A 20,897-nucleotide genomic window follows, 5' to 3' on the forward strand; every position below is an offset into this window, starting at 1 on the left:
TTGTGAGTGCCTCTGGTTGTGCTATGTGGGATGCCACCTTAGCATGGGCTGATGAGTGGTGCCATGTCCGCGCCTGGCCTCTGAACTGGCGAAACCCCAGGCTGCCGAAGTGGAGTGTGTGAACTTAACCGCTTTGCCATGGGGCCGGCCCCTTGAAATCTTTTTTATTTGTTAGTAGATGTTGTCAAATTAAATTCAGACTTGCAGATGATTTTCCTGGTGTCCCTCCCCTTGGCCTTTGTTAGAGCTGGTTCATCTTGTCTCAGTATCTCTGTTTGTCTTCCTGGGTAGACTGGAGTGGGGGACTGACTTGGATTTCTTATTCCTAATTTCTGGTACAATGTTTTACTGATAGTACTCACTAGTGGTTTGTTGAATGAATTAATGTGAAATTTAAAACAAACTGCCACCCCAGAGGAGTGGAGGAAAGATTGAGGATGCGACATGAAAGCCAGATTAGTCTTTTTGTTTTTTTTGAGGAAGATTAGCCCTGAGCTAACATCTGCTGCCAATTCTCTTTTTGCTGAGGAAGAGTGGCCCTGAGCTAACATCCATGCCCATCTTCCTCCACTTTATATGTGGGAGGCCTGCCATAGCATGGCTTGCCAAGCGGTGCCATGTCCATACCTGGGATCCAAACCGGTGCACCCTGGGCCGCCGAAGTAGAATGTGTGAACTTAACTGCTGCACCATCCGGCCAGCCCCCAGATTAGTCTTTAGTCTTGTTCTGTGTGATACCGGAGAGTGAAACTTCAAACAAGTGGGTCAGAGTTAAAATAAAACAGATTTTAGTTTGTGTAAGGAAGACCTGACAATTCACCCTCAAGAGGAACTGGTTTTCTTGAGCCATTGGGAATAATTTGCTCATCTTCATTCATTCACTGCTTTGCTCCCACACTCATGTATTTTCATGGAAATCCTCCTAGGGTACCTCGGTGGGAGGTTGGGTGGTAAAAGAATTAATTCAGAAATCAAGCAGGGGCCTGCCCTGTGGCCAAGTGGTTAAGTATGCTCACTCCACTTCCTCGGGCCACGGTTTTGCCGGTTCGAATCCTGGGCACAGACATGGCACCTCTCATCAGGCCATGCTGAGGCGGCATCCCACATGCCACAACTAGAAGGACCCACAACTAAAAATATACAACTATGTACCAGGGGGCTTTGGGGAGAAAAAGGAAAAAGAAAATATTAAAAAAAAAAAGCCAGAAATCAAGCAGACCTGGGCTTTTGTTTTGGGGCCTGTCACTTAGCACTTGAACCTTAAGCTAAATTAGTTTAAGCCTAGCCTCCTCATTTGTGATAATAGAGTATTAATAGCCACTACCTATATAGTCCTTACTCTGTACCAATCCTGTGCTCCTCAAAGGGATTATCTCATTTCATCCTCATACCCTCTGCCTGGATAGGTACAGTCATGCACCGAATAATCACTTTTCAACTTTGAGATCAAGGGCAGATGACAGACCGCACATACAAAAGTGGTCCCATAAGATTAGTACCACAGAGCCTAGGTGTGTAGTTGGCTATACCATCTAGTTTTGGGTAAATACACTCTATGATGTTTATATGATGACGAAATCCTCTGAATGTGTCCCTGGCATTAAGGGTACATGACTGTACTATTATCACCATCCTCATTTTCTGAAGAGGAAACAAATTCAGAGAGGTTAAGTAATTTACCCAAATTCATTCAGCTAATCAGGGGTGGAGCTGAGGATTCAAGGCCAAACATTTAACCCCATTATGTTACTTTACGGGACCTGTATAAAAGAGCTGTCTCCCTGCAGAGGCTGACAAGTAACAGCTGCTGAGTGAGTGCTCAAGGCCGCTCTGCTTTTCTTCTTGTTTGGCGTCACCTTTTTATATAATCTGAGAGGCCAAACTGTTAATCTGAATGTTAACTAGTATGCATGATGTCAGAGATAAACAGATCCATAATTTGGCCCAGTATTTTAGGCAAGCCAAAATGAAGACTTTTCTACTGATTTGATATCTCATTTTCCTGGAGAGTGTTAGGTAAAGCCAGTCAAACCTCTGACCCTTTCCTAGGGTCCATATAGTTGGAGCAGTCCTGCTAACATAGCTTTTCAGTTAATAGGTTTCAGCTTCCATAATTGCTACTGTCAGCCATTCCTGCCTTAGTTTGATTTGCTGTGTGTTCCCCAGTATCAGCCCTTCGGAGTGGTTATTTAATGGATAGCTCATCCTTCACATTATATATTTTTTTCCTTATGGAAAATTTTTGTTGTGAAAAACTTTTATAAATTTAGGAAATTGTTTAAGAGGAAAGAACAATCACCCACAACCTGTTTTTTTCTTGATTTTTTTTTTTTTAAATGCACATGAGTTTTAATGCGAACTCGAAGTGGTGTAATTTTGCATTCTGCCTTTCCGTATAATATATTGCAAGCACATTCCTCCTAAGATGTAATGGTATTACATATCAGATATGAGGGATTTTTCTGCATTCATCCATTGCAAAGGTTGTGCTCCTGGTATGAGGCAGACGTTGCCCTGGCAGTGCTCTGGCATTACTTAGGCAGTGTAGGCTGTTGAGATCCAAAGTTTAGTGGGAGAGAATTTAGTCAGGGGTAGCCTGCTGTGTGGAGGTGGCCTGCTCAAGTGCCCCAAGAGGCTACATCTCCACCAGAACTACCACTAGCCCCTAAAGATAAATTTTACTAATATAGAAAATGACCACCAATCCCAATACCCAAAGGTTTAATAAAAGAATTTCTTGGGAAAATATGAATTGTCAGAATGGACTCAAGAAGAGGTGGAAAATAGAAATAGATCAAAGAGGATATAAATCTTTCTTGCCTAGCCTTCTAAAAGTAGGGCCAGAGATCAGTGTCATAGCTTTTGTTTGCTTCCTTTGTAGTGCTTAAATTCGTAGTAGTTACAGCTTGCAGTTACTTCACTTATTTGTTTACTGGCTACATTTTTGTCTTCCCTCAGTAGACTAGAGGCTTCATGAGGGCAGGAACTGTGTCTCTTTTGGTCTTGACTGTTTTCTGAAATAGCCTCTCAGCAGATATTTGTTGAATTCATTAGCAAATGATTGAATTTAACCCTGAGAGCAGTTGTTTTTTGGAGTTCTGAGGGGTGCCCCTTATAGATGAGTCCTTGGTAAGCGGTGTTGAAGGAGGGTCCCCTCACAGTTTCAGAGACTGCAGGATGCTGCATCATAGAGGAGGAGGAACCACTGGAGGGCACACCTGTGTTAGGATGAGGGCAGGAGTGAAAGAGGGCGCTGATAGGGTTTCCTGGGGCTTTGTGTTTTGAATAATGCCTGTTTGTCTTTTATGTGTAGTGAGTGATGCTACACTCTGGGCAGACTTTGCCTAAGTTTCATAAATATTTAATTGGCTTTTTCAGGAGAATAAAGGCAGCCCAATTGATGACTGAAAATGACAAAGCATCCACCTAACAGACGAGGAATCAGCTTTGAAGTGGGAGCCCAGTTGGAAGCCCGGGACCGATTAAAAAACTGGTACTTTTACATTTTTCTGTTAATTAAATTCCTTCAGTAAAGGACTTTTGACAGAACTGATAACGAGGGGTAGCCTGGGCTTTTCTGTAACGTTTTCCTGCTCCCTGACTCTTGGAAGGTGGAAGGAGACAAGTCTAGAGCCATGGGAATATCCTTTCTCTTTGGTGCAGGGATCCCTGTGTCAAGGGGGCCATCCTGTGGCCCCCTGTTCTTGTTCATTTTCTCTTTCTGCCTGTTCATCTGAAGGAGTTATGGGAAGAAGCAGCGTACGTGGCTGCAGGGAAGGGAGGAGTTAATAGTGGCAGCTCTTGCTCTTTGCTGCCTCTCTGGAAGAAGAGAGGAGAGAAACATCAGGGATGGAAGAATGAAGAAAAGGAGTTAGATTGGAACAGCTCGTGTTGTGAACAGTCCCTCCTGTTTTCTGGGTGTGTTGTTGTGTGGTTGAAATTTAGTCATCATTAGATTCGGAAGCTGAAGGGTTGTAGTCCCAACTTAGTCATTGACTTGTGACCTCTGGCTGTTAATTAGCTGCTTTAAGCATCGGCTTCACCTATAAATGTGGATAGCTAGTAATATTGACCTCAGAGTTTTTCTGAGAATCAAATAATAGAATATGCCAGAAAAGACCTTATAAACCATAAAATAGAGTTCGTTTTTGAGGACATCCCAGAATTTGGTCATTTGTTAATGCTCAAGGTGAAGGTAGGAGTTTCAGAACTCAAATCTTTCTGAATTTTACAAGGAAGAGTGTAGCCCTTTTGGTAGGTTATCTCAAAATAGACAGGCTGACCAGTTCCTAGGGTATAGGAAGAGAAGACAGGGCAAGAGAAGCAGGGAAGTGGCTGAGGCAGAAAATATCTCTGTTGCCTTTTGGCGCTGCAAGGTTTGATGTTAGAATTAGCTTTGAACACCTAGTTGTTTTTAGGCTGTTTGTGTTATCTATAATTATTTCCTTGTTTGGTTTTTCAGTATTTTTTCAGGTAGCTTAGTCAAGGGTAGGAATTCTTTTTAGATTTGGAAAAAAAATAAAATGCAGAAAAAGTGAAAAAGTGCAGCTAACCGTAAAATAATAGGTGTACTTATCACTCAGAATTAATAAATATTAACATGTTGGTTTTATTTATATTTTAAAAGTAAAAGACATAAAACATTTCTGATATAATGAAAGTACCTTTTATACCCTTCCCAATTCAGTTCCCCTCCCTCTTCCGTAGAGGCTGCCAGCATCCTGAAATTGGTTGTATCCTTTCTGTCCATGTTTTTACATTCTTACTATGTATATGTATCCATAAATAATAGAATCATTTTGGGTGTTTTAAAAAAACTCATAGGAGTGGTATCATATTGCTCATTTCTGCGTCTCATGTTTTTGTGATTTACCCATATTGATATATAAGATATTCATCCTAACTTCTGTCTAGAGTTCCATTGTATGAACATACCATATTTTGTTTATCCAGTCTCCTACTGATGGACATTTGGATTCCAGTTTTTCACTTTATGCACAGTGCTACTGTAAACATCTCTGTAAATGCCTCTTCCTGCACATGTGTGAGATAGTTTTTGGGCAGTGGCTTTCAAACTTTTTTGACCACAGCTTATCTATATCCAGTGTGGTACTGCCCAAATACACATGTGAATTTAACTGAAGCAAAAATTTTATGGAATACTTCTTAACCTGAATACATGCATTGTGCTCTGATGTTTTTCTTCTGTATTGTGTGTATGTTTCCTTAATATACAAAAATGTTGGTCAAGAAGTGTTAATTTGATTTGATAATCTACTAATGGATCACGAACTGTAGTTTGCTAAGCCTTACTCCAGTGAATTTGTTAAGTAATCTGATATACACGTTTTCAGTTTTACTAGAAATTGCCATTTGCTCTCCAAAATGGTTCTACTAAATTACCCTCTGACCAGTACTACATAAAACTTCCTTTTTCCACATCGTTACCAACCTGTGCCTTTGACAGACTTCCTGGTTTTGCCAGTCTGTTGGTTATGAAATGTTATTGTTTTATTCTGTTTTTCTTATTTCTACTGAGGTTGAGCATCTTTTAATATGTGTGTTTTGTGACTTGCTCTTGACTATTTTCCTTTTGGATTGTTTGTCTTTTCTTAGTGATTTATAAATGTTTTAATAATTTATTACGGATTCCAATTCTTTGTCAATTTGTGTTGCAGAAATTGTCTACTAGTCTGTAGCTTGTCTTTTTAACTTGTTTCTTTTTTTTTTTTCTGAAGTGTAGTTGACATACAATATTATGTTTGTCACCTTGTTTATGGTGTCTCTCATGGCATGTAAGTTTAAAATTTTAAATTTAAGCAAAATGATCAAACTTTACAATTTTTGCTTTTTGTGACTGGTATTTGAAATTCTTCCCTATCAGTTAGTTTAAAAAATATTCTCTTAAGTTCTTCTAGAAGTTTTAAAGTTTCGTTTTTCACATTTAGGTCTTTAATCTACCTATGAGATGCACTTGGTATCTAATTACTGGTTTTATTCACCATGTGAATAACCAGTTGCCAGAAACTTCCTTTCCCCATTGATCTACAATACCACTTCTATGTATCAAGTCCCGTAAACTGGGTCTGTTCTGAGCTCTTTATTCTGTTCCATTAATTTATGTTTACTCTTGTGCTAATAACACATTATCTAATTGATGTTGCTTTAAAATGTCTTAATATCTTTTAAGACAGCTTTCACCCTTTTGTGTTTTATTTTATTTGTTGTATTCTTAGATGTTTACTCTTTAATGTGAATTTTTATATCTGTCGGGTTTCTTGAAAAATGCTGTTAGAGTTTTGAGATAAATCGTATTGAATTTGTAATTACTTTGGGGGGAATTGACATCTATTTTCTTTTTTTTTTTAAGGTTTTATTTTTCCTTTTTCTCCCCAAAGGCTCCCCTGTACATAGTTGTATATTTTTAGTTGTGGGTCCTTCTAGTTGTGGCATGCGGGATGCCTGCCGCAGCATGGCTTGATAAGCAGTGCCGTGTCTGCGCCCAGGATTCAAACTGGTGAAACCCTGGGCTGCTGAAGCGGAGCGTGGAAGCTTAACCACTCGGCCACAGGGCTGGCCCCTGACATCTTTTTTTTTTTTATTTATTAAGATTATGATAGATTACAGCCTTGTGAGATTTCAGTTGTACATTATTGTTAGTAATGTTTTGGGTATACCACTTCACCCTTTGTGCCCTCCCCCCACCCCCCCTTTTCCCTGGTAACCACTGATCGATTCTCCTTGTCTATATGTTAACTTCCACCTATAAGCAGAGTCATATAGAGTTCGTCTTTCTCTGTCTGGCTTGTTTTGCTTAACATAATACCCTCAAGGTCCATCCATGTTGTTGCGAATGGGACGATTTTGTCCTTTTTTATGGCTGAGTAGTATTCCATTGTGTATATATACCATATCTTCTTTATCCAGTCATCAGTTTCTGGGCATTTAGGTTGGTTCCATGTCTTGGCTATTGTAAATAATGCTGCGATGAACATAGGGGTGCATGGGACTCTTGGGATTGCTGATTTCAGGTTCTTAGGATAGATACCCAGTGGTGGGATGGCTGGGTCATAGGGTATTTCTATTTTTAACTTTTTGAGAAATCTCCATACTGTTTTCCATAGTGGCTACACTAGTTTGCATTCCCACCAACAGTGTATGAGGGTTCCTTTTTCTCTACAACCTCTCCAACATTTGTCACTCTTGGTTTTGGATATTTTTGCCAATCTAATGGGTGTAAGGTGATATCTTAGTGTAGTTTTGATTTGCATTTCCCTGATGGTTAGTGATGATGAGCATCTTGTCATGTGTCGTCTATTGGCCATCCTTATATCTTCTTTGGAGAAGTGTCTCTTCATGTCCTCTGCCCATTTTTTGATCGGGTTGTTTGTTTTTTTGTTGTTAAGCTGTGTGAGTTCTTTGTATATTATGGAGATTAATCCTTTGTCGGATAAGTAGCTTGTAAATATTTTTTCCCAGTTAGTGGGCTTTTTGTTTCAATCCTGTTTTCCCTGGCATTGAAGAAACTCTTCAGTCTGATGAAGTCCCATTTGTTTATTCTTTCTATCGTTTCCCTCATCTGAGGAGTTATAGTGTCGAAAAGATTCTTTTGAAACTGATGTCAAAGAGTGTACTGCCTATATTCTCTTCTAGAAGACTTATTGTTTCAGGCCTAATCTTTAGGTCTTTGATCCATTTTGAGTTTATTTTTGTGAATGGTGAAAAAGAATGGTTGATTTTCATTCTTTTACATGTGGCTGTCCAGTTTTCCCAGCGCCATTTGTTGAAGAGACTTTCTTTTCTCCATTGTATGCCCTCAGCTCCTTTGTGGAAGATTAGCTGTCCATAGATGTGTGGTTTTATCTCTGGGCTTTCAATTCTGTTCCATTGATCTGTGCACCTGTTTTTGTACCAGTACCATGCTGTTTTGATTACTGTAGCTTTGTTGTATGTTTTGAAGTCGGGGATTGTGATGCCTCCGGCTTTGCTCTTCTTTCTCAGGATTGCTTTAGCAGTTCATGGTCTTTTGCTGCCCCATATGAATTTTCGGATTCTTTGTTCAATTTCTGTAAAGAATGTCCTTGGGATTCTGATTGGGATGGCGTTGAATCTGTAGATTGCTTTAGGTAGTATGGACATTTTAACTATGTTTATTCTTCCAATCCATGTGCATGGAACGTCTTTCCATCTCTTTATGTCGTCGTCAGTTTCTTTCAAGAAAGTCTTGTAGTTTTCATTGTATAAATCTTTCACTTCCTTGGTTAAATTTATCCCAAGGTATTTTATTCTTTTCGTTGCGATTGTGAATGGGATTGAGTTCTTGAGTTCTTTTTCTGCTGGTTCATTGTTAGTGTATAGAAATGCTACTGATTTATGTGTGTTGATTTTATACCCTGCAACTTTGCTGTAGCTGTTGATTGTTTCTAATAGTTTTCCTATGGATTCTTTGGGGTTTTCTATATATATAAGATCATGTCATCTGCAAACAGTGAGAGTTTTACTTCTTCATTGCCTATTTGGATTCCTTTTATTTCTTTTTCCTGCCGAATTGCTCTGGCCAACACCTCCAGTACTATGTTGAATAGGAGTGGTGAAAGTGGGCACCCTTGTCTTGTTCCTGTCCTCAGAGGGATGGCTTTCAGTTTTTGTCCGTTGAGTATGATGTTGGCTGTGGGTTTGTCATATATGGCCTTTATTATGTTGAGGTACTTTCCTTCTATACCCATTTTATTGAGGGTTTTTATCATAAATGGTTGTTGGATCTTGTCAAATGCTTTCTCTGCATCTATTGAGATGATCATGTGGTTTTTGTTTCTCATTTTGTTAATGTAGTGAAACACATTGATTGACTTGTGGATGTTGAACCATCCCTCTGTCCCTGGTATAGATCCCACTTGATCATGGTGTATAATCTTTTTGATGTATTGCTGTATTCGGTTTGCTAGAATTTTGTTGAGGATTTTTGCATCTATGTTCATCAGTGATAGCGGCCTGTAGTTCTCCTTCTTTGTGTTGTCCTTGTCAGGTTTGGGGATCAGAGTGATGTTGGCTTCATAGAATGTGTTAGGTAATACTCCATCTTCCTCAATTTTCTGGAATAGTTTGAGAAGGATAGGTATTAAATCTTCTTTGAATGTTTGGTAGAATTCTCCAGAGAAGCCGTTTGGTCCTGGACTCTTATTTTTGGGGAGGTTTTTGATTACTGTTTCTGTTTCTTTACTTGTGATTGGCCTATTCAGATTCTCCATTTCTTCCTGGTTCAGTTTGGGGAGGTTGTAAGAGTCCAGGAATTTGTCCATTTCTTCTAGGTTGTTCAATTTGTTGGCATATAGTTTTTCATAGTATTCTCTTATGATCCCTTGTTTTTCTTTGGTATCTGTTGTGATTTCTCCTCTCTCATTCCTAATTTTATTTATTTGAGATTTCTCTCTTCTTTTCTTGGTGAGTCTGGCTAAGGGTTTGTCGATTTTTGTTAATTGGCCCCTGACATCTTTATGATAAGAGTTTCCATCTATGAAAATATTATGTCTTTGTATTATTCACATTTTTCTTTATGAACTTCAGTAATGTTTTATAACCTCCATAAAGATTTGCATATCATCTATTAGATTTATTCCTAAGTACCTTCTAGTTTTTGTTGCTTCTGTGAATGGATTTTTTTTTTCTTTTTTTGCTGAGGAAGATTTGCCCTGAGCCAACATCTGTTGCCAATCTTCCTCTTTTTGTATGTGAGCTGCCACCACAGCATGGCCTCTGACAGATGAGTGGTGTAGGTCTGCACCAGAACTGAACCCAGGCCCCCCAAGTAGAGTGTGCTGAACTTAACCACTACGCCACTGGCGCTGGCCCCTGGATGGGTTTTTTCTTTTGGTGAGGAAGATTCTCCCTGAACTAACATCTGTTGCCAATCATTGTTTTTTTTGTTTGTTTCTTTTTATGTTTTCCTTGAGGAAGGTTAGCCCTGGAGCTAACATCTGTGCCAATCTGCCTGTACTTTTTGGATGTGGGATGCCTCCACAGCATGGCTGATGAGTGGAGTACATCCATGCCAAGATCTGAACCCGTGAACCTGGGCTGTTGAAGCACAGCACGTGGAACTTTAACCACTTGGCCATGGGGCCAGTCCCTGAATGGATCTTTCAGAGACTTTTTTTGTGTGTGTATGAGGAAGATTGGCCCTGAGCTAACATCCGTTGCCAGTCTTTCTCTTTTTATTTGAGGAAGATTGTCCTTGAACTAACATCTGTGCCAGTCGTCTTCTGTTTTTTGTATGTGGGATGCCACCACATCATAGCTTGACGAGCAGTGTGTAGGTCTGTGTCCAGTATCTGAACTCGCAAACCTCAGGCCCCCAAAGTGAAGTGCACGAACTTAACCGCTACACCTCTGGGCTGGCGCCGGAATGGATCTTTTCTTTTTGAGGAAGATTAGCCCTGAGCTAACATCTGCTGCCAATCCTCCTCTTTTTGCTGAGGAAGACTGGCCCTGGGCCAATATCTGTGCCCATCTTCCTCCACGTCATGTGTGGGACGTCTACCACAGCATGGCTTGCCACGTGGTGCCATGTCTGCACCTGGGATCCAAACCGGCAAACCCCAGGCCACTGAAGCAGAGTGTGCAAACTTAACCCCTGCACCACTGGGCCAGCCCCTGAATGGATCTTTTTATGTTACATTTTCTCTTTGGTTAATGGTAGTTATGTAGGAGTGCTGTTGAGTTTTTTTTTTTTTGTTAACCAAATTCAATGTTTGGACTTTATTGAGATCGTTCAAAAATAAACTGCTAAAAAAAGATATATAACATTTATGAGATTGTTGGAAATTTGAACATGATTAATGATATTAAAGAATCATTAGGGCTGGCCTGGTGGCGCAGTGGTTAAGTTCGCATGTTCCGCTTTGGCGGCCCGGGGTTTGCTGGTTTGGATCCTGGGTGCGGACATGGCACCGCTTGGCATGCCATGCTTGGCACGCCTCGCTGTGGTAGGCATCCCACACAGAAAGTAGAGGAAGATGGGCACGGATGTTAGCTCAGGGCCAGTCTTCCTCAGCAAAAAGAGGAGGATTGGCAGCAGTTAGCTCAGGGCTAATCTTCCTCAAAAAAAAAAAAAATTAAAAATTAAAAAAAATTAAATTATAAAAAGAAAAAAAGAAAGAATCATTAACTTTTTTAGGTATGGAAATGGTTTTGTACCTATGTTTTAAAGAGTCCTTGTTTTTTAGAGGCTTTTTACTGACATATTTATAAATAAAATGATATGTTGTCTGGGATTTACTTCAGAGATAATGTGAAAGGAGAAAAGGATAAGAGGATAGGGGAAGCAGAAGTGGCTATGAGTGATGACTACTTGAGAGTTTATTGCTGTTGAGTTTTGTATGCTGATCGCCTATCCAGAAACTGCTGCATTTTCATGTTTGTTCTGATGGGGTTTTTTTTGGATTTTCTACATAGACTGTCATGTATCTGCAAATAAGTATTTTGCCTCTCCCTTTCCAATCCTTATGCCTCTCGTTTCTTTTCCTTCCTTCCTTCCCTCCCTTTTTCTTTCCTTCTCTTCCTCTCTCTCTTCTGTTTTCATTGACCAGGGCCACATGAGCATGATGTCTTGTTTGATTTTAACAGGAACGTGTGAACTTACACCGTTAAGTTCTGTATGATTAGGAAACTGTAGGACTGTGGCAGATTGTTTAATCGTATTAAGGAAGTTCCTGTCCTATTCCTTGTCAGGAAGTTTCTTTTGTTTTTTTTAAGCCTGAGTGAATGTTGAATTTTATCTGATGTTTCTGGGCATCTAATTAATTGACCATATGTATTTTTTTCCTTTAATCTATTAGTATAGTATGTGACATTAGTTGATTTTCTAATGTTGAACAATTCTTCCTTGCATTCCTGGGTAAAACCTATTAGGTCATTTATGTAATGAATAAATTACAAGATTCAGTTTGCCAATATTTTATTTGGAATTTTGACATCCATGTTCACTGTATTCTTGGTTTTGATCTCTTCTTGTACTATCCTTATCTAGTTTCAATCTATTGTTATACTAGTCTTAGAAAATGAACTGGTTTTTTTGTTTTTTCTCTGGAACAATTTCTTGAAGCTTTGCTAAATCTTGCCTATACTCCTTTTTGCAAAAATAAATTTTGGACTTCCAAGTCAAATATTTTAAAGATTTTATTTTTCCTTTTTCTCCCCAAAGCCCCCCAGTACCTAGTTGTAGATTCTAGTTGTGGGTCCTTCTAGTTGTGACATGTGAGATGCCGCCTCAGCGTGGCCTGAGGAGCGGTGCTATGTCTGCGCCCAGTATCAGAACTGTCAAAACCCTGGACCGCTGAAGCAGAGTGCGAGCTTAACCACTCGGCCAGGGGGCCGGCCCCCATAGGATCATTTCTAAAGATTAAATGGCTAGGTCCCTTTGGGTGCAGATGACTACAAAGAGAAATCCAGTGTCTTTGAGTCACCTTCTGATAAGCTTGCTGCCTTGAATGCCTTTTCAAAAGGAGATATAGCAAATCAACAGCCCAGTCTGTTGAACTTCAGGTTGTAAGCATTTCTACAAATGTTTTTTAAACTGTCATCTGGTATACTGACAAATGCTTGTAGAGTGAAAAGTTCTGGATTAGAGTCTCATATGCTCTAATTACTAGCTGAGTTTACTTGGTCAAGTTACTTTACCTCTCCCAGCCTCAGTTTGCATGTAATCAGAATGGAGAATTATAATTGGATTATGTGGCTTAGATAAGATCATTCTCTTAGAAGCGTTTTGGTACTCTGTGTTACCAGGAAAATACAGCTGTTAATTTTCTTCTTAATCATGTCTACTCAAAAAGTGAAGACATTATGGCCAGCTTGTAAGAAGTTTTAGGACCAAAAGTCTAAAGGTAACATTTAAAAGAGAACCCTTGGGCCAGAAAATTAATAGTAACTAACATTTGTTGATTATCCATGCTGGTCGTCATGTACTTCTTGGGTCATCTTGCTTAATCTCCAATTAATAGTCCCATGAGATGGGGCTCCTGTTATTTGCCTCATTTTATCAGTAAGAAAAAGGAGGCCCAGGGAGATGAAGTCATTTGCCTAGGGTCATACAGGTGTAGGACCCCAGTTTGAACCCAGACAGGATTGAGTTCATAGCCTCTTTGAAATAGCCAGAATTCTCCCAAGTGTTTAATGTTTCTGACTCCTAAATTTTAAAAAACACTGAAAAACACATTCTGATAATGTTTGCCTGAATTCCTAAAGTAGAGGACTGGCATTTAATTGTTTGGTTAAATCTTTGACTTTGAATGTTTTTGACAAGAATAATGGAGGATTTGTTTTATCTTTAGATTGGAAGTGGTTGTGTTTTCTCCTTCATAAATGATTACACTAAGTAATACATTGCAGTACAATAAGTAACACATTACAGTAAGTAGTGTTTCTGCAGTATGGAGCCACATATTGTGTGTGTGTTTTCAGTCCATTGAGATAAGATATGATTATGGGGGTTAGGGTCCAGGTCTTCATCGCTTATTTCCTTTTGACTTTTCACGTCTGAATCCTTGGATTATGTGTTCTTATTTTTGGGATCCTAAAGTAAATGAATTTCAGCTTTTTATTATGAAAATTTTCAAACATAGTGAAAAGTTGAGAGAATACCTTTCAGCTGTATTCACTAATTGTTAGCATATTTACCCAATTTGCTTTATATACTTATTGTAATGTAATTAATTATAATTAGCAATAATTCGATAATATCTAATATCTAGACCATATTCAGATTTTCCTCTTGTCTCAAGAATGTCTTTGCAAAACCAAGATTCAGTCAAGGTTCAGATAGTACATTTTTGTTTTTATGTCTCTTTAGTTGCTTTTATTCTACGATGATCCTTCTCTTTTCCCCACTCTTTCCCCCTTCGTGGCGTTATTTATTTATTTTTAAGAGTTTTGAACAGTTGTTTCCACATTCTGGGTTGGTCATAGTGTTTTCTCATGGTTCATAGTGAGTTTAACTTGTTTCTTGTATTCTCTTATGTTTCCTGTAAACTGGAAGTTAGGTCTAGACTTCAGATTAAACACTTTTTTGCAGAATGTTTCAATGGTAACGCTGTATGTTTTATATTGCATCACATGCAGGACACATAAAGCTAGGTCATCTCACTGTTCTATGTATCACTTGGGTAAGATAATGACTACTCTCTCTCCCCATTTTAAAGGGGTATTTTTCTCTGTGAAAGTAGTAAATGATTTGCGGGGATGCTTTTGTACGTGTCAATATCATGTTACCGTCCCACACCATTTAGCTAATGATTTCAGCCTCCATTGATAATCCTTGCCTGAATCAGTTATTATACTGGAAGTGGAAGAATAGTTATTTTATGCCTTTGTCCTTCTGTCTATGTTTTATTAGGTTGATGTTCTTCTGTAAGAAGAGCTTTTATTTTTGGTCTTTTTTCCTTTTTAAGGATCACTAAGGTCTCAGATTTTTCATTATTCTCTTTGGTGCTAAAGTTATTCCAAATTTGGCCAGTGGGAGGCCCTTTAAACATTTTGTTCTTTTTTTTTTTTTTTTTTTTAAAGATTTTATTTTTTCCTTTTTCTCCCCAAAGCCCCCCGGTACATAGTTGTGTATTCTTCGTTGTGGGTTCTTCTAGTTGTGGCATGTGGCATGGGGGATGAGCAGTGCCATGTCCGCGCCCAGGATTCGAACTAACGAAACACTGGGCCGCCTGCAGCGGAGCGCGCGAACTTAACCGCTCGGCCACGGGGCCAGCCCCAAACATTTTGTTCTTTTGACATACTTATTTTGACATGCTCTTTTGACATACTCATTAGTCCTTGAGCAGTTTCTTGTTTTCTGGCACTACTAGAAGCCCCAAATTTATCTTCCACATGTCCTGCTCCAGACCCTGGAGTCAACCATTTCTCCGAAGCCTGGTTCCTTTTAGTTGGAAGTGGTGTTTACAAATTGAGCTCTGAGCACGGGGTGTGTTTATTGCTGCTAGAATCTCATTGTTTTTAGGTCTTTTTAGTGGATACAGCTAAGAAACTTTTTGAAAAATTATGAGTTCATTTTGGTATTTTAATTTAAATTTAACATTTTGTAATTTATATTTTTGCCTTTCTTTTTTCTTTTCTTTCTTTTTTTTTTTGAGGAAGATCAGCCCTGGGCTAACATCTGCTGCCAATCCTCCTCTTTTTGCTGAGGAAGACTGGCCCTGAGCTAACAGCCATGCCCATCTTCCTCTACTTTATATGTGGGACACCTACCACAGCTTGGCTTGCCAAGCAGTGCCGTGTCCACACCTGGGATCCGAACCGGCGAACCCCAGGCTGCCAAAGAGGAATGTGCGAACTTAACTGCTGCACCACCGAGCTGACCCCTCTTTTTTCTTTTATATTGAAAATCTTTGTTCCTAATCACGCTAATATATTAACCTATATGCCATATTCTACATCATATACGAAGTAGTGTCAAAGTTATGATACCAATATTACTACTAACACATCTACTGAGTGAAGTTTAAGATTTTTTTTGACATTTAAAATATGTTGTAAATAGAATTCCAAACTAAATAATGTGAGTTCTTTTTTAGTACTCTTACAGTATGATTTTATTTCTACATTTTATTTTATTTATTTATTTTTTGGGGGGGAAGATTAACCCTGAGCTAACGTCTGCTGCCAATCCTCCTCTTTTTGCTGAGGAACACTGGCCCTGAGCTAACGTCCGTGCCCATCTTCCTCTACTTTATATGTGGGACGCCTACCACAGCATGGCTTGCCAAGCGGTGCCATGTCTGCACCCAGGATCCGAACCAGCAAACCCTGGGCCGCCGAGAAGCGGAATGTGCGTACTCAACCGCTTCGCCACCTGGCTGGCCCCGAAGGTAGGAAGTCTTAGACTGCAGTGCAGTTCTCAGAAAGTTTTGGCAAAGGAGATAGGGAGTCCTCAAACCAAAGTTGCCGTCAAAACAGTCTTGTCTCCCAGGAAGAGTCTTGTCTTAGTATCCCTGCTCACTCAGTCATTGGCTGGGAGCAGCCCTAGGGGAGTATGGAGATGGCACAGAGGTGGTGATGGGTTTAGAGTTGCTGCAACTGTAGCTGGGGTCACTTACTAGCTACTCGATAAAGATGTGGTAGCTGCAGTTTCAAGGCAGCCACAGGTGGGCTATCTGTTTTGTTCACTGAGAAATCTCCAGTGCCTCAAAATTGTACCTGACATATAATAGGTACTCAAAATATTTGTAGACTGAGTTCCCAGTGATTGTAGGAAAACATCTTCTAGGTTGTTTTGATTGCTTACATTCTTAAGTCTGAGAGAAAATGTTTTAATAATGCAGAATTAGAAGAAATTATGTAAAGATCTGACTCTGTGCCAGGCTCTCCATATGCAGCTTCTTTGTTAAATCTTCTCAGCAAGCTGTGAGGTTGTTTGTTGTTTCAGTTTTATAAATAAGGGAAGAAACTGAGGCTCACAGAGGTGGAAGTCCTTTGTCCCAAATTTCAGAGGTGGTGAGTGGTAGAGCTGGGATTTGAACCCTTCTGGATCTGACTCCAAAGGCTAGCCATGCCTCCCAGGTGATTTCTTTCTCTGCTGATATTTTTCTGGGTGCTCTTCCATATTTTCTGGATTTGCTGCTCGTTGGAGGAAAAAAAGGCATGAAAAGGGCTAAAGTATTTTTCAAAACCCATGTGACAGTAGACGTATATGGAAACACAAATGTGACCCAGAGTGGGTGAGTGGGTCTTTCTGGATTGGTGCTTTTATATTTAGAATAAGTCTATATCTTTGATTTATTTTGTCTGTGTTGCTTGTATAGAAGTCTGGTTTTTCTCTCCTCTTTGTATACTGCATATATCATACTTCTGTTAAATTAACAACAATAGCAATGACAGGTAACATTTATCAGAGATTTGCCATGTGTCTGCTTTACATGGGCGATCTCATTTAATCCCCCATAGAAGGCCATTTATTTATTTATTTATTTATTTTTTCCTTTTTCTCCCCAAAGCCCCCCAGTACACAGTTGTATATTCTTCATTGTGGGTCCTTCTAGTTGTGGCATGTGGGACGTTGCCTCAGCGTAGTTTGATGAGTAGTCTCATGTCCGTGCCCAGGATTCGAACCAACGAAACGCTGGGCCGCCTGCAGCAGAGCGCACGAACTTAACCACTTGGCCACGGGGCCAGCCCCAAGAAGCCCATTTTGAAATGAAGCTCAGAGGTAAAATGACTTGCCCAAAGTTACAAATTAATCACTGATGAATCTGAGACTTACCCAGTTCTGTGTGATGAAAGTGTTCTGTATACCTTACCAGAATTTATTTGTAAATCATCCAAAGTAGTTTTTTGTAAATTACTCAATCCCAAAGAAATCATGGAATAAGGCTTTTTATTTTTTTTTAGAGAGTGGAGTTTGTAAAATACAGATTTAGATTTTCCATGGAGATCATTAGTTCTCAAAGCAGGTTATCACACCAAGCAGACTGTGGAATATTGATAAGAATCTGTGTTTTACTTGTGGACCTGCCACTTTGGGGTGAACTTTCCGCATATCCATTTCCTGCTTTGTGGGTGGAGTAATCCTGTCTGCCTGCCTTACCTCCAGGGTTGTGTAGATGGACTGACTGTCTAACGTGTAAGAGGCTGCAGTTTACTAGTAACGATGTCTTGTGGATAGAACGAACGGAAGCTGCTTGTTCTGCTGCCTTCTTCCTGTCATCTGTGAGGAGCGCACCATCTGCCCTTGACAGTAGGCCTAGCCTTCCCTGTTCTTGCTCTGAATACAGTGAAAAGAGCTCCTTCTGTCTGAGGCTTCTCTTTGGCGTGTTTCCACTACTTTGTTTCCATTTAAGTTGATCATGGTCTCCTTCCAGTTCTTGAACGAAGGTTTTTAAAATCTGAGTTTCATAATGTCCTTAGCTCTCTTTCTTTTTTATTTCTCTTTCATTGGGATTATTTGCACTGATCAAGTCTGAGTTCTGGTTCATACCTCTTCTCTTCATGTACCATCTTTTTTTTTTTAAGTAATCTTTCATTTCTAAGCTTTCCACATACACGTACTGAGTGTCTGTGTGAGTCAGGCATTATGCTAGGCACTATGGAATGAAGAAAAATCACATAGGTTCCTCAAGAAGTTTAGAGGCCAGCAGGGTATGCAGCTTTGACTTTTAGCATTGCTGGCCAACGATTGTTAATCATATATTCTCATGCTTATGTCTTTGTCAATAGCTCACATTTATTGAGTGATTTACTATGTGCCAGGTACAAGTGTAAAGGCTTTACATGTTATACCCTATTTAATCCTCACAACACTATCAGGTGGGTACTTTTATTATTCTCATTTTATACATGAGGAAACGGAGGCACAGAGCAGTTAACTAAGTTGCCCAAAGTTGCAAGCTGGTAAGTGGGAGATTTGGGATTTGCATCCAGGTAGTCTGGCTTTTGAGCATGACAAGGGTATGGCTTTGATCCCCATGCTGTGTCCTGTACCTTGGATAGAGAGTAAAGTCCCTGAAATTAATTACGGTAGTCCCTCCTTATCTGTGGGGGATATGTTCCAAGACCCTCAGCGAATGCCTGAAACTGCAGATAGTAATAAACTCTATATATACCATGTTTTTTTCCTATATATACATACCTATGATAAAGTTTTAACTTGTAAATTAGGCACAGTAAGAGATTAACAACAATAATAAAACAGAACAATTAAAACAATATAGTGTAATAAAAGTTATGTGAATGTGGTCTCTCTCTCTCAAAATACCTTATTGTACTCTATCTACTCTTCCTCTTGTGGTGATGTGAAATGATAAAATGCTTACATGATGAGATGAATGACATAGGCATTTTGATTTAGCGTTAGGTTACTATTGACCTGACATTGTCGTCTGCTTCCAGATCATGGTTGAGCACTGGTAACTAAAATTAGGGAGAGTGAACTGTGGATAAGGAGGGACTACTGTATAACATGAGGTGATATTTACTCTGTACAGAGTTCATGTACAAACCCCTGTGGGAGAACAGTTGATTTCGTGTGTGGGAATTTCAGAAGGCTGCACAAAGATGAGTTGATGCCAAGTCATTTATTCAGTGCTAGATGCTGGATATATAGTGGTGATTAGGACAGACATAGTTTCCAGTCTTTCGGAACTGACAGTCCAGTGGAGATAGATAGACCATAAACAAATAGACCAATACATGTAATGTTAGGTAGTGATAAATGCTAGGAAGAGGAAGAAGTAAGTGGACAGACAGTGACACTGTATGTGTCTGAGGGATGCTTTTTTATATGTAGAGTACTTAGGGAAAGTCTGTCTGACAAGGAGTTGTTTGAGTACTGATCTGAAGTGAGGGAGCCGGGTGGATATCCAGGGGAAGAAGATTCCAGGCAGAGGCAGCCAAGGCACAAGCCCTGAAATAGAAGCATGCGGGACGTGTTCAAGCAATAGAAGGTGCGTAGGTAAAGAGTGAGGGGCCAGAAGTAGGAAATTAGTCCAGATATGTTAGCAGGAGCTAGATTGGCCGTAATTGGGGGTTTGGACTCTATTCTAAACGTTTTAAACAGGGAAGTAACATTTTCTGACTTCAGTTATTAGAAGTGGCTATGGTTACTGTGTGTAGAATATGCTGTAGGCAGGTGTGGGCAGAAACAGGGAGAACAGTAAGGAGTCTTTTTGTAGTAGTCCAGATTAAAGGTGATAGTTGCTTGAACTAAAAAGCTATGGTAGAGATGATGAGAAACGATCAGAGTCTTTTTTTTTTTCCTAAGATTTTATTTTTTTCCTTTTTCTCCCCAAAGCTCCTCAGTACATAGTTGTATATTCTTCATTGTGGGTCCTTCTAGTTGTGGCATGTGGGACGCCGCCTCAGCGTGGTTTGATGAGCAGTGCCATGTCCACACCCAGGATTCGAACCAATGAAACACTGGGCCGCCTGCAGCGGAGCGCACGAACTTAACCATTGGGCCACAGGGCCAGCCCCAGAGTCTGGGTATTTTTGAAGGTACAGCTAACAGATTTGCTGATGATGTTGTGAGGGACAGAAGAATGAAAGATGACTCCAAGGGCTTTTGGTCTAGCTACTAGTAGAGTTGCTATTTGCTGAAATGGGGAAGATCAACAGTTTGGTTTTGAACATGTTAAGTATGGGGCTCCTTTGAGACGACCAAGGGTAGATGTTGAGCTGATTGTTGAATAACTGAGTCAAGTGTGCAGGTGTGAGCTCTGGGTTAGATATAGAAATTTGGGAGTTGGCTGGGAGTCTATGGGATTAAAAAAGAAAGACTTTATTTTTTAGAGCAGTTTTAGGTTCACAGTAAAATTGAGCAGAAAGTACAGAGTTCCTATGTAAACTCTAACCCCACACATGCACATAGCCTCCTCCACCATCGGTATCCTGCATCAGAGTGGTACGCTTGTTATAATTGATAAACCTATGTTGACACATCATTATCACTCCATAGTTTACATGGGGGCTACTTTTGGTGTTTTACGTTTTATGGGTTTTGACAAATGTATAATGATGTATATCCACTATTATAATATCATACAGAGTAGTTTCACCATCCTAAAAGTCCTCTGTGCTTCGCCTGTTCATCCCTTCCTCTTCTCTAAACCCTGGCAACCACTAATCTTTTTACTGTCTCTGTAGTTTTGCCTTTTCCATAATGTCTTATAGTTGGACATACACACAGTATGTAGCCTTTTTAGATTGGCTTCTTCCATTTAGTAATATGCACGCATTTAAAGTTCCTTCATGTCTTTTCATGGCTTAATAGCTCTTTTCTTTTTAGTGCTAAATAATACTCCATTGTGTGGATGTACCACACTTTGTCCATTCACCTACTAAAGGACATCTTGGTTGCTTCCAAGTTTCGACAATTATGAATAAAACTGTTATAAACAGCATGT

The 20,897-nt window shown here is 39.7% G+C and overlaps 1 protein-coding gene across 3 annotated transcripts in view; it reads left to right on the forward strand.

Moving 5' to 3' along the window:
• The window catches only part of PHF20 (PHD finger protein 20), a 143,767-nt gene that overhangs the window by 15,981 nt on the left and 106,889 nt on the right, over positions 1-20,897 (forward strand). For all 3 annotated transcript variants that reach the window (XM_023626473.2, XM_070247600.1, XM_023626474.2), the window contains one exon: positions 3,379-3,493. In XM_023626473.2, the coding sequence (XP_023482241.1) occupies positions 3,411-3,493 (83 nt within the window). In that variant the 5' untranslated portion in view covers positions 3,379-3,410. The remainder of the gene's footprint in view (positions 1-3,378; positions 3,494-20,897) is intronic.

Source organism: Equus caballus, chromosome 22 (genome assembly GCF_041296265.1).
Source record: "Equus caballus isolate H_3958 breed thoroughbred chromosome 22, TB-T2T, whole genome shotgun sequence".
NCBI classification, from domain to species: Eukaryota; Metazoa; Chordata; class Mammalia; order Perissodactyla; family Equidae; genus Equus; species Equus caballus.